The sequence below is a fragment of the Marmota monax genome, unplaced genomic scaffold, assembly GCF_021218885.2.
Source record: "Marmota monax isolate L192 unplaced genomic scaffold, Marmota_monax_Labrador192_F-V1.1 WCK01_AAM20220418_F8-fsc00254, whole genome shotgun sequence".
NCBI classification, from domain to species: Eukaryota; Metazoa; Chordata; class Mammalia; order Rodentia; family Sciuridae; genus Marmota; species Marmota monax.
The window spans coordinates 1,797,984-1,811,482 of NW_026694584.1; the positions used below are offsets into that span (position 1 = coordinate 1,797,984).

The following is a 13,499-nucleotide window of genomic DNA, read 5'->3' on the forward strand; positions in this document are numbered from 1 at the left end:
TGCTCGGCGTTAAACTCTTGGACACCGCCGCCGTTCCTCTCAGGAAATGCCTGGAATTCACTTTTTCATGGTGCCAGAGGTGGAAGCCTTGCGGTTTAAAGGGTCATGCCTCACTACGGACAGGCTGGCCACAGTCACAGTTCAGGCTCAAGTTCCAGTTTTGATTTTGAGCAGTTCCCGCACCCCGGTGACTGTCACGTGGGTTGGACTGCAGCCTGAATGGCAGCTCCTGTGCATCCAACCCGCCTGCCTGCTGCCCACATGGGACCCGAGCAGGCGGACGTCCAGCGACCTCCGAGGACAAACAGCGACCGGTTGGAAGGTGCGGGCCGGATCGCCGCTGCGCGCAGAGGCGCCCCGGGATTGGCGGTGGTGGGCAGAGCCGTGGCCTGGCCCTTGCGCTCACCCGGCAGCAGCCCGCCAGGACCCAGCCCCGCGTCCCCAACCCTCTGCCCCGCCAGCGCCCACCGGGGCGCGGGGCGGGGCCTTAGGGGCGGGGGCACCGGGCTGCGTGCGGGGGTGGGGAGGGCGGGGTCGACGCCCAGGGGCGTGCGGGGCACGCCCAGTGGGGCGGGCCGGGGGCGGGCCTCGGGGCGTGGCTACCCGGGCCAAGGCCCCGCACGCTTCCCTTCCTGCGGGCGCGGCGGTGCGGCGTGCGGTGGACCGGGCGCGAGTTGGCGGGAACGCGAGGAGGGCGTGCGGAGCCTGGCGTCCGGGCGGCGGGAGCCGGGGTCCCTCTTGGACCCTGGAGGACGGCCGGAGGTGGCGGGACCCGGCGAGGCCGTGATGAAGCCGGGCGGCGAGGACGAGGCGGCGCTCGCTGGGAGCCCCTGGGAAGAGTGCTTCGAGGCGGCCGTGCAGCTGGCGCTGCAGGCGGGACAGGTGAGCGCGGTGGCCGCGGGCGGGCGGGCCAGGCGGGCGCGCGGCCGCGTCACCCTCACTCGGAGCTCTGGGCGTCCCGCAGAAGTCCCGCGGGGCGAGGGCCCGGCTCCCGGAGCGAGGCGAGCGCTGGGGTCCTGTGCGCAGCAGTGCGCGCCGAGCCGGACGAAGTGCTGGGACGCGACGGGGGAGCGAGTTCTTTGTGTTTGCTCCGGGGACACCTCCTTCCCTGCCCCTTCTCCACCCAGCAGCCCGAGGCAGTGAGGACCTAGCGGGTGCGTGGGGCGGGGGCGCCCCCTCTCCTTTGCCAGTTGGATGGTAGCTGCAGCGTGCTTGACCTTGACGTTCGGGAGAGTCACTTTGCCAAGGCTACAAGACCGCAGCTGCTGTTTTAAGGACCTTTGAATTGATCCAGTGACCAGGTCGAGGTTACCCCAGCTTTAAGCCCCAGGCGCTGGCAGAGCTGGAGGGGCTGGTGCTGGGTTGTCTTTCTCCAGGCATCCGGGTCCAAACTTGCTCCGGCCCACAAACTGAAAGTGGTTTCACGCAGTGATTGGCACAGACTCAGCCTTCAGGAGGAACTTGTTAGGCTGCCGAAAGGATGAAAACCAAGCCATAGGACTGAAGAAACCCAGCCACGAGGATTTAAAACAGGAGCGGGGCTTCTCTCCTTTCTCCTGTGCATTTTAGTATTCGTTTCCTGCTTGTTCCCCGGTTCCTGCAGTGCAGCCGCACGTAGTAGGGAGCGCTGGCACGCAGTAGGGAGCGCCGGCAGTGTGGCAGGGATAAGGGGGCCTCCCGCTGGGTTTAATTTGAGTAGGAAGAAGCCTTGTCCCAAGTTCAGCTTGTTAAGGTCTGTGCTTGGGCTTGGAGGAGGGGTGTGGGCAGATTGGCCTTCCAAAGAAAAGGCGTTTTTCTTTTCGTTCTAAAAGTCCGAAAATGCTCTAAAGATGCTGGAGTTAAAAAGCGTGAAACCTCTGCTAACCATCCTAAAGGAGAAGGGGGGACCCCAGTCCCAGCTGCACTGGCGGTAAAGCCAGAGCTTCAGGGCAAACATTCTTCTTGGAAAGCAGATCCACTTGTGTCTGCAAGCCAGAGCTGGCCCGCCCTCCTTCCCCCAGCCTCACTGTGCTTCCAGAGCCAGCATCCTCAGAATAGTTAGGAACTTTAGGATTTTATTATAAAACTTGGCTTCTTTGGGGCTTTGAGGGGATGACAGTTTAGGATTCAGTCACTGTAGCGTGAGCTGGTGAGTTTTTACAGGTTTCAAATTTAGATTTTGAAGAACAGAAGTCTTAATTTTAAAAAAAATTTTACAAATGTTCCTATAGAGCTTGCAGTAGTATCACAGGCCAGTTCTCCACGGTCTTGTGAATTTTAACTTATTTAAAAGGTCATTTATGTTTTTACAGCATGCCAACACAACAAAGAAGCTTTAAAAAAACAAGGATGGGGGATAAAGATGCTGCCATTAGGAGTCTGGTCAGGAAACCCTGAACTCTGGGCCTCCTTGTGGGCATTATGCTGGTGCTGCCCGCCTGGCTGGCAGCGGGTGAGAGAATATTCTGACTGGGGCAGACATGGCCACACAAGGTCATCATACCCGGTGCAGAGAATGAGTGTCTTTAACTCACACTCCTGTAGTGAGCTGGGTGCTGGCTGGAGACTCAGCCTTCCAACAGACCGCCCAGGGAGGGAGGAGAGCAGGCCCCACTGCCCACCCTCTCACCTGTACCCAGCACCCTGCTGTTCTGTTAGGGGCTTCTTCTGAGGTCAAGAGTCTGATGCCAAAAGGTAGGGGAGCAGAGAGACAACCTCCCAAGAGGTGGGCTTTGTTGCTTCTGGTTGGTGGAGGCTAGTTCCAGCCAAGGCGCCCTGGGAATCTGCCAGACCTCTCTCTACCCCATCCCCTGCCCCTGTTCCCTCAGTTTCCGGTCCCTGCCCTCCTCCCTGGTTTTCCAACTCCCTTTCCTTCAGCAGCTCTGGGAGCCACCCTGCCCCTCCAGTCCCAGCCTTTATGCCTTTGCAGGAACCTCTTCCTGGCTGGTGGGCCATAGCCTCCACCCACCCCACTGCTGGTTCAAAAAGCAACAGTCACTAACTTGAGTGTTTATCACATGCAATGTACTTTATGTTTTTTTAATTCTCCTGGGGGTGGTGGTGTCAGGTTTCTTTAGGCTTGAAGCTTAGGCAACTTAGGGGGCCCTCTTTAAGAAAACACAAATTTACAAATTCCAATTTAGATACAAAAGTCATTTATTTAGAATATGAACAGTCACAAGTGGTGGCCCATGCTTAGTATCCCAAACACTCGGGAGGCTGAGGTAGGAGGATCACAAATTTGAGGCCAGTGGCAGCAATTTAGTGAAACCTTTGGCCACTTAGTGAGACCCTGTTTCAAATTAAAAAATAAAAAGGACCAGGAATGTGGCTCAGTGGTAAAGTGCCCCTGAGTTCAATCCCCAGTACCCCAAAACAACAACAACCAAACAAAAAATCAGCAGTCACAACTATGCATTTTGAGATTAACAAATTCTGCCAGTGTGTCAAAACATAAAAAAAGAACAATTTGTTTGCTGCTTCTCGTTATTCTATGTTTTTCATCTTCTTTTGGCTTCATATTCTTTGCATCTTTGAATGACAATGATTTTTATGATTTTTTTTCCATTTTCTTTTGTGGTATTGAGGATGGAACCCTGTACTTAGAGCATGCTAGGCAAGCACTGTACTACTGAGTTACACCCCAGCCCTTGTATTTCCTTCCTCCCTTGTTTTCTACTGAGGATTGAGCCAAGGGACACTACTCCTGAGCTATGTCCCTAGCCCTTTTTCCTTTGAGACTAAGTTTTCAAGGTTGGCCTCCAACTTGTGATCCTCCTGTCTCAGCTTCCAGGGTTGTTGGGATTCCAGATGTGTACCATGGTTCCTGGCTGCCCTTACTGTATTTTCTATGGAGGGAGTAGAAAGGTAAACTCAGCCTTTCCTGTAGCATGGCTGATGGAAATGTATTACCAATAGTCTGCAAAAGTCATTACTGGTAAACAAATACGTGTTTAAGGTTGTCATCAAATTGAGAACTTTCTGCCAATTTTCTTTTCTGTGTTAACATTTTATATGCTAGTGTAAGACATGGAAGACTCTTCCACAGACTTGTGCCTGGGTCTTGCAGTGGAAGCCTCATTTCCCCTGCAGTCTCCACACTCCATCGCCAGCGGCCACACATGGGCTCACATGCTCTTCTGGGGTCCTGCCTGGTGGTGCTGTCAGCACCACCAGGCAGGACCCCAGAAGAGCCAGGTCAGTCCAGTGGAAGATAGGACAGGCGTTTTGGACACCACTCCTGTAGAGGATGGCTAACGGGAAGTACAGGTGTGGCTGTACACCCCACAGACAGACCCTACCAACCACAGCAAGTGTGCCTGGCCAAAGCTGCCCCTGCCAGGGGAGGTGGGAGGTCACTGTGGAAAGAGGCGGGGTTGGCGCAGCTGTCAGAGCAGCTGATCTGTGCCCATCTGTCCGAGGTGAGCATTCAGAGATGAGCATTGGCACTTGGAAAAGGCAGAGCACAGCAGGAAAACAATACCCATGGTGCCATCCTGGGATTTCCGACTTCCCTGGTGGCCTCACCCCTTAGCAGGTTGCATTTCCCAAGGCCATTGTCCTGATACCTGCAGGGGCTTGGCCAGGCCCACTGGCATTTTCTTTTTTTTTCTGTCTTTCTTTTTTGGTGCTGGGGATTGAACCTGGGGCGCTTCACCACTGGGCCAGGCCCCCAGCCCTTTTTGTGTTTAGAGACAGTGTCTTGCTGAGTTGCTTAGGGCCTTGCTGAGTTGCTGAGGTGGCTTTGAACTTGACATTCTCCTGCCTTGTCCTCCTCAGCTGCTGGTTTCTTTCCTCCTCTTTTGTGGGGCTGAGTGGAACTCCAGGTGAGTGCCCAGTGAGCTCCTGGCCCTGCCATTCTTCCTTGTGTCCCGCGGCTACCTCCACTGGGGTGCCCTCGCTGTGAGTGTGATTCCTGGGGGTGCTGGGTATTGCAATGTATAGCATTCCTTTCTTTCTTACGCAACTTTTGTTTTCCTTAAAGTTAAAAGAAAGTGCGTGTGTTTTTTCATTTGCTTGGTTTTCTGTATGTAGAAATGTATGGTCAACTGTCCATCTTCCCAACAGAATTTTTATGTGTGGTGGTGCTGGGGATACAACCTGGGGCCTTGCATGAGCTAGCACGGGCCTCACCACTGAGCTATGCCCCCACCCCCAGCAGAGTTTTTAAAATTAATATCCATGAACTATACGAATTAATGGGTTTCAGTGTGACCTTTGCAAGGAGCATTGATCATGCCTTGGTCATGACCATCACCCTACCCTCTCACACCCTCCCTTTCCCCCACCCCTGCCTCGTCTCAATAGTCCAACTTGCAGGTCACCTGTATTTTTTGGTTCTGCACAAAATAGAGAACGTGAGACACTTGTCTTTCTGCACTGACTTGTTTCCAGTTCTGTCCATTTTCCTGCAAATGACAGGCTTCCATTCTTCCTCGTGGCTGGACGAATACTTGATTGTGTCTATTTACCATGTTTTCTTTACCCATCCCTCTGGGGGCAGCACCTAGGTGATTCCGCATCTTGGCTGTTGTGAATAGTGGGTACAGGTGCCCGTAAATACGGGCACAGGTGTCTCTTGTATTCTGACTTCTTTTCCTGCCAATATAATAAACCCAGGAGTGGGATAACTGGATCATGTGATATTTTTAGTTTTTTGTGGAACTTCCATACTGTACTAATTTATACTCTATTAACACTATATAAGTGTTCCTAGTCAGCATTTTTTTTAATGATAGCCATTGTACCTGAAGTGAGATAAAATAAAATTTATATATTTATTGGCCATTTGCTACACTCCCAGCTCCTTTTATATTTTATTTTGAGACACCGCCTCACCAAGTTGCCCAGGTTGGCCTTGAACTTGGGCTCCTCCTGCCTCGGCCTCCTGAGACACCGGGATGACAGGTGTGTGTCACCACACCCAGCTGCTGTTCCTCTGAATGTTAATCATCTGTAGATGAATAGCCACAAAGGTCCGTGGCTGTGCAGGAGCCTTCCTTTGACGCAACCCCACTGGTCGGTTCCTGTTTTGTTTCTTGAGCTGTTGGAGTCCTGTCCAAGAGCTCATTGCCTGTGCCGGTTCCTCTGTTTTTGTCTCCTGATTTCAGCTCCGGGTCTCACGTTAAGGTCTTTGATGACTACTGCTGTGGGAGAGAGGGCTCTGGTTTCAGTAGTGTGACCTCGCTTTTCCCAGCACCGCTTGCCACTTAGGCTGGCCCCTGTGGAGGGTCGGTGGGCTGGAGACCCGTGGACTCCTTCCTGGGTCCTCGGGCTGGTTACTTTGGTCTGTGCATCTGTTGTGTGTCAGTGCCCTGCTGTTTTGTCCTGTGGTGTTTGTTGCTGTTGTTTTGTGGAACTAGAGAAGGAGCCCAGGGCCCCAGGCTTGTTAGGCAAGCACTCCACCACCAAGCTACATCCCCAGCCCTTTCTTTCTTTTTCTTTTTCTTTTTTTTTGCTGCAGGGTCTTGCTAAATTGCTCAGGCTGGCCTCCAACTCTGCAATCCTCCTGCCTCAGCCTTTGAGTTACTGGAATTTCAGGTGGGCCTGGCTGTGTGTTTTGAAATCAGGTGTTGTGATGCCTCCAGGCCACACCTTCTGCTCAGGGTGACTTTGCTATTCCAGGTCTTTGTGTTTCCATGTGAACTGATTTTTTTTTTCCCAGCTCTGTGAGGAATGCCTTAGGGCTCTAATGGGGACCATGGGTGTGCAAACTGCCCTGGCCCTGGAGCTTGAGCCACCTGAGGGGTCTGACTCAGAGGGCCTGGAGGGGCTGGGCATCAGCATTCCTAGGGTTTGCAGCTGGCTCTGGGTCTAGTGTGGGCCAGACTCTGTGGAGCACTGCTGTGTGGGTGCGTGGCCCTTCATGCTTGGCTCTTGAGGAATCTCTGGGTGATGCCCAGGTTGGAGCTGAGATGACTAATGTGAATGTCCTTGCCTGTGTCTTTTGATTATGTATGAATGCATTTCGCTGGGGATTGGAATTTCTGTTTCATGACCCGGAATGGAGATTTTGCCAAGTGGTTCTTGAGAGGGGTGTCCAGGTCACGCTCCTTGCCCAGGTGGGTTGGGCACCCAGGCTCTTTATCCTCCACACTGTGGCCCTTCTCCTCCTTAGCCATGCGATGGACATGAGCTGGTGTTTTACTGCGGTTTATTCATCTAGTTATTTAGTATTGTGGTGCCAGATGGAACCCAGGGCCTCCAGCATGCTGGGAAGCCTGCACCAGCTGGTTATTGGGGTTTTAAATGCTTTTACATGTTTATCGACCTCTGTGATGTTGTTTGTTTTTAGAATGGGGTACAAAAACAGTGATTAGAAATATAGTTATTCACCCAACAGTGTTTGTCCAGCAACTCTGGACTTAACCTTTGCTCCAAGTGCAGTATGCAGTTCGGGGTTGAGTGCCATGTGGCCCAGAGAGACCTAGTTTGGGGGGCTGAGGTGACAGTTTGCTATTGGATTGGATGTAGGGGCAAGACAACAAGAAGCATCCAGGATGACTTCAAAGGTTCACATCAAACTGGGCACAATGGCACACACCTGTGATCCCAATGGCTTAGGAGGCTGACTCAGGAGACTGAGACAGGAGGATTGTAAGTTCAAGGCCAGCCTCAGCAACTTAGTGAGACATTCAGCAACTGAATAAGACCCTGATTCAAAATAAAAAGGGCTGGGGATGTGGCTCAGTGGTAAAGCCCCTGGGTTCAATCCCAAGAACTCCCAAAACAAACTTTGGTCCCTGAAAATCTGGCCAAACGGGTTGCCATGTCCCCAAGATGTCCTTCACTTTCATGTGGGAGGTGAAGGTCAGGGTTTAGCTCTGGGAGTGGGAGGCAGGAACTGCTGGTGGTTTCCAAGTGGGGAGGCTGAGTGTGCCCAGAGCCAGAGAGAGGCTGAGAGATGTAGCATGGAAGTCACTGGTGGGTGGCATTTAGGGCTGAGTTTGTCCCTGTGGTGAAGAGAGCAGGCTTGTCCACCCATGAGCTCCACCATAGCATGGTCAGGGAGATTCCTGAAGGCCAGGTGTGGGTCGTCTTGGGTGGTGCCCTTCTCTGAAGAGACTCCCACTGCCCGGCCAGCACTGACTCACCTGTTGCTGGAGGAAGTGGGGAGGCAGGTTGTGATCTTGGGCTCCCTTGTCCATCCCCAGTCCCTGTGTCACCTGTCCCCATGTCCCAGTTCCTGCTTGGCTCTACGGGGTGGGTCAGTCTGCATGAATGTTCTAAAACTTTCCCCACCATTGAAAACATCAGCAAAGAGAGCGCCCTGGTGAAGCAGCTGGTCTTCCAGTGTCCAGCCCACTGTCCTAACCTGGCCCGAGAGGACACCTGTTGTTTTCCTTAGATAACATTGTGAGAAAAGTGACATTTTTATGCCCATTTTGCTAACAAAAGCTTTCTGAGGAAAATGGCAAGGATGCCTTCCTTCCCGAGGTCATCGCACCTGCAGCCTTCTGTCCCTTGGGCATGCAAGGTGCCCTGTCCTCCATGGGCCTGAGAGGGGCACTTGGTAACCCAGCGGAAGGTGTGCCTAGTGGAGACCGTGCCTCAGGGGTGGGGAGAGGCAGAAGTAGCCAGGGGAAGGTCGTGGGGAGCTCCAGGCCCCGCTCCCCAGTCCTAGGATAGCGGGCTGGGTGGAGGTCCAGAGGCCCTGGGACTGGAGGGGAAGAGGATAGGAGTTGGCCCTGTCCTGTCTGAGGCCTCCTGTTGGGTCCCAACCTCAGGCTGGCCTGGTTTGCAGCTTCTTTCCTCCGGAAAGCGAGGGAAGGATTCAGCTGGTGAAGGCGTCGTGAGCTTGACCTTGAGGCTAAGCCAGTCTCAGGATCCTCCTGTCACTGTCCCAGCTCCCTCCCGGCCTGCTGGGGCCACCCCAGGTGGCCCAGAGGTGGAGGCCAGTCACTGCAGCAAAGAGGAACATGAGGGTAGGAGTCACGCCAGGGCCTGGGAGGTGGGGACAGCTTCCTGGAAGAATGTGGCTGAGCTGTGCCCTGTCAAAGAAAGGCCAGTCGGCTGGAGAGCTGGCAGTGGGCTCGGGAGAGCAGAGGGGAGGACGGGTCCCGCAGGGGCATAGGAAGACAGGACGGGGACAAAATGCCCTTCCAGGAGTCATACGCCCTGTCTGAAGCCCAGGGTGGAACAGGGAGGCTCGGCCCTGGGCAGGGGAACCTGGGGTCACAGGGAAACCCGAGGTTGAGGGAGGTTGAGGGTTGAGACCGACCGAGGTCTGGAACTCAGCGATGGGTTGTGGGTCAGTGGCCTTGGGACGAGCTGTGATCTGAAGGGGCCTTGGCAGGAGGACCATTTCACTCTTGTGGCCCTAGGCAACCTGCTGACGAGTCTACCTCAGTTTCTGCCCCCCTCTCGTGGGGCTGGGGTGGATCCCAGGCCCTACACGTGTGAGCAAGTGCTCTGCTGTTGAGCCGTACCCCAGCCTGTTTCCTCATCTTGATCATAAGGCTTTTTCTCCGTGAAGTAGCGGGGATTAAATGAGTTGCTACGTGTGAACTCTCAGGATGGGGCCTGGGACACAGCACAGTCAGGATGAGCCTGGCCCTCTGGGGAGCACAGCTGCCCAGGGCAGGCCCAGGCCTGGTCCTGTGGTGGTGTGATCAAGTGGATGAGGGACAGTGCGGTGGGGGTAGGAGGAAGCTGCAGAGGAGGACTGGCCAGAGGGCCTGCTACGTATGGCTAGACTGGGTGAGAAATGACCCTGGCCCTGACCCAGGAGGTGGAGGTCCTTTAACACTGCAGAATTCCTGCTTAGTCCAGGGAAGTCTGGTCTCTTTGGGCCTTTAATTGATTGGGTTCAACCCACCCATGGGAGCCTGCTTTATTCTGCCCATTGAAATGCTGATCTCATCTGAAAATACCTTTGCAGAAGCCCTGGGAATAGTAGTGTCTGACCAGGTATCTGGGCACCCTGTAGCCCAGTCAGGTTGGCACATCAAGTGAATCATCACACCACACTCACGTGTTTTCAGGGCACATCACAAGGGCCACACCTGAGGAAGCAGCGACTTTCCAGACTGACAAGGCAGAGGTACAGTGCCCCCCTGGAGATACAGTGCCCCCCTGGAGGTACCCTTTGGCTGAGCTGTTCCACATGCTGGAGAGGAAGGAACCTGGACCCCAGGGCAACATTCTAGGCTGCACAAGCTGCTCCGCCCAGGGCCAGGAGCACAGGACCACAATGGTGTGTGGGCAGGAGCAGGGCCTCTGGCTGGACATGTTGGCCCTGGGTGTCTGGTGCTGCAGCCAAGGTGGGCCTCTCTTCTGGGCCTGGAATTCAGGCTTCAGCGACGGAAGGCCCGTGTTTTATGAGCTAAACGTCTACCGAGTGCTGTTTGGAAGGAGACCCGGACCAGGCCTGCCAAGTGCACGCTGCATTAGTGAGTGGCTGAGGGCACCAGTGGACCCACAGCCCACACTGCCCATCGCCCCAGAGCAAGAAGGTCTTAACCTCCGCGGCTGAGAGAGGTGTAGTCACTCCCCAGGGGTCACCATTGTCCCGCCCCTTCCCTGGGCTGCAGGGCAGGGCCCTGGGTGTGTGAGGTGCAGCCCTCCGTGGAAGCACCGTTCTCTCCTTTCTCAGTGTAGGAAAGCTTAGGAAGCAAACCGTTCTTTCAGCATCCTGTTAGGTTTGGGGTTTTGTCTGAGGTGTCATGTTTTGTCAGATCCGTGTTCTTTCAGAACTGGCGTGGTGAGGTCTGCATGCCAGTCGAAGGCGGTTTGTGTGGCAGGACCAGGATTGAACCCAGGACCTCGCACACTCTGGGCAAGCGCTCTACCTCTGAGCCCCAGCCCTTTTTTTATTTTTTATTTGGAGACAGGGTCTTGCTGCTACATTGCTGAGCCACTGGGAGGTAGGTGATGGGGCAGAGGTGCTGCCTGCCGCAGCCTTCCTGAAGCACACACAGTGGGATGTTCTAACAGAGCAGAAATGAGCAACTAAGTTCTGAAAAGCCACGACAGAACGTTGCTCCTCAAGTCTCATGTCTCCTGCCTTCGCAGGCCTGTGGCCAGGCCCTGTCCCTCTGGTGGGCACTCCTAGGTTTCAGCAGCTGTCCCCAAGCCGCCCACTCACCCTGAGCACCTACCTCGCTGTCACGCAGGAGCCGAGTATGGTTTGGAAGCTTGGGGTTAGAGATGGCTCTGCAGATGCCCCGTTGAAGGATCTTCCTGGTTTGTCGGGGGCGTGGTGGGGGGTGCTAGCCTGGCCCGTGCAAGGCCCTGGTCCATCCCTAGCATCTCCAGAAACAGTAAAGGAATGTGGTATCTCCGGAGTCTGCGGCGTCGCATCCACTAGTGTGGCCATCAGAAAATCCCTGTCTGCTCATTCAGCGGACAGTCACGGAGACCCTCCATGTCTGTCCTGCACGACTGCATGCCCACCTGTGGGCCGTGCACCCAAATGAGTAGACCCCAGGGATTCCTAGGTGACTGTGCTCTGGCAGCTCCTGGGCTGGCTCGTGCAGTGCTGAGGTCTTCCTCTGGGTGAGCCAGGTTGGCAGGAGATGGCTCGTTGGGGGGGACACTTCAACTAAGTTGGAAAGGAGGACAGTAGGCCTGGAAGGACCAGTGCTGACTGTGGCCCTGGAAGGAGACTCTAGGGCGAAAGATGCCACGGGCAGGAGCATGGATGCAAGGTGCGGTGGGAGGTCATGGGGCCTAGTTGGAGGCTGATCCTCTGCCTGCCAGGCTCACAGGCATCAGCGACAGACGTCCGTCCAGTGAGTAGGAGGTAGGGTGCAGGTGGCTGTGCCTCCTGGGCCCCTCTCCTGGTTCTGAGGTGGTGGCATCTTCCTGCAGTGGCCATGGCTGCCCTGTCAGCGCCACACATCACAGACTGGGGGGGGGGGAGCAGGGGACAGAGGAACTGACTGCAATGTCCTCTGAGAGTGGGACTCAGCTTGCAGGTGTGGCCACTGACTGTCCATCTGCTCTTGGGCAGCATTGAGCCCCTAGCCACACCCAGCAGCACAGGAGGCAGTGTGGACCCCCAGGCAACTCCACACCTGGCTACAACACGGGGGTTCTGTTCCAAAAAGGGAAAAGGGGGGCCTGGGTAATCTGGGGTCAGTTCTCTCTGCCACAAGGCCAAGTCGAAAGCTGTCTGCCTGCGAGGGCTGACTTCCCCTGCCCAGCAGGGACGCTGCAGGGGCTGTGTGCTGAGGTGTGGGAGCGCGTCATGATGGGAGCTGGTGTGAGGGCCTGCAGCAGTTTCTGGCTGGCTCCAGAGGCAGGGCTCCCTGGTGAAGCCAGAAGATGTGGCTTTAGGCCTGTCGGGAGTTTCTGTGTGTGTGTCGTGGTGCCGGGGATGGAACCCAGGGGTGCTCTACCACTGAGCCACGTTTCCAGTCCTTTTTATTTTGTTTTGAGACAGGGTCTCACTAAGTTGCTTGAACTTTGGATCCTCCTTCCTCAGCCTCCAGAATTGCTGGGCTGTCGGCATGTGCCACTGCACCTGGCTACTTCAGAGTCTCTCATCCAGACAACAAGAAAGTCAACCACAGGGAGCAGATAGACGAAGGTTGTCAGTGTCCACATGGACATGGTGGTGCAGGGACATGCGTGGCCCAGTTCACTCTTACTGTCTGACATCTTTCATTCCTTCACCCATTGACTTCTGTGTACCCCCTCCACACCAGGCGCAGCTTCGGCTGCAAGGGGAAGAGCCCGCGGCAGAGACAGTCTGCTGGTGGAAGCTTCCGGTGCAGGGAGAGAAGCACAGTCAGCCCCCACTCATAGGATGACTGCAGCTGGGGCAGGTGGAGACAGAAGGCCAGCACAGACAGAATCCCTGGTGCCCTGTGGGAGTGGGACGAGATGAAGGGCCAGAAGGGAGCAGACCTGGCGTGGGCAGGGGCCGTGGTGCCCAACAATGCCCGCAGTCCCTCCTCTGATGTCCTTGCAGTGGCCCTGCTCTCTCTGCCTCTCCTAGTGCTTCCCATCCCACACGGAGCTAGGTGGGCATTGTTCCTCAACTCTTGGTTGCAAAAATAACAGTTGCTTATTATGGGATAGGTGGGATGTAGGCATCAGGAGGGAGGCTGGCACAGCTCTCTACAGTGGAGAGATCCATCTGTCTGAACCCTCAGGCCAGCTTCCGTAGGGCAGCTGCTGATGGCCATGGAATACGTGCCTGTGACCGCTTCCTGAAAGGACACACAGTCCAGGTGAATTGCCCGACGCCTGCCTGCCAAGTGACCATCCCAGCTCCTGGCCACCCTCCTCCCTGGATGAGGGCTGCTCCACCCACTGCACCCAAGTGTGCTCCCAACACTGGTGTCCAGCAGAGTCTGTCAGAAATGTTGCTCTCCAGCCAGGCACCGTGGTGCTCACCCCTGATCCCCACAACTTGAGGCAGGAGGATCACAAGTTCAAGGCCAGCCTTTGCAACTTAGCAAGAAGAGCCTGTCTCAAAAATAGTAAAGCGCTGGACAAGTAGATCAGTAGTAGAGCTCCCCCGGGTTCAACCCTAGTACCTCAAAAAAAGAAATGTGGATCTCAGACCCCAA

The 13,499-nt window shown here is 55.2% G+C and overlaps 1 protein-coding gene across 1 annotated transcript in view; it reads left to right on the forward strand.

Moving 5' to 3' along the window:
* The first annotated feature begins 615 nt into the window (after positions 1-615).
* The window catches only part of Impa2 (inositol monophosphatase 2), a 41,060-nt gene continuing 28,176 nt past the window's right edge, over positions 616-13,499 (forward strand). Inside the window, exon 1 of the mRNA XM_046421445.2 lies at positions 616-882. Within this exon, the coding sequence (XP_046277401.1) occupies positions 787-882 (96 nt within the window). The 5' untranslated portion in view covers positions 616-786. The remainder of the gene's footprint in view (positions 883-13,499) is intronic.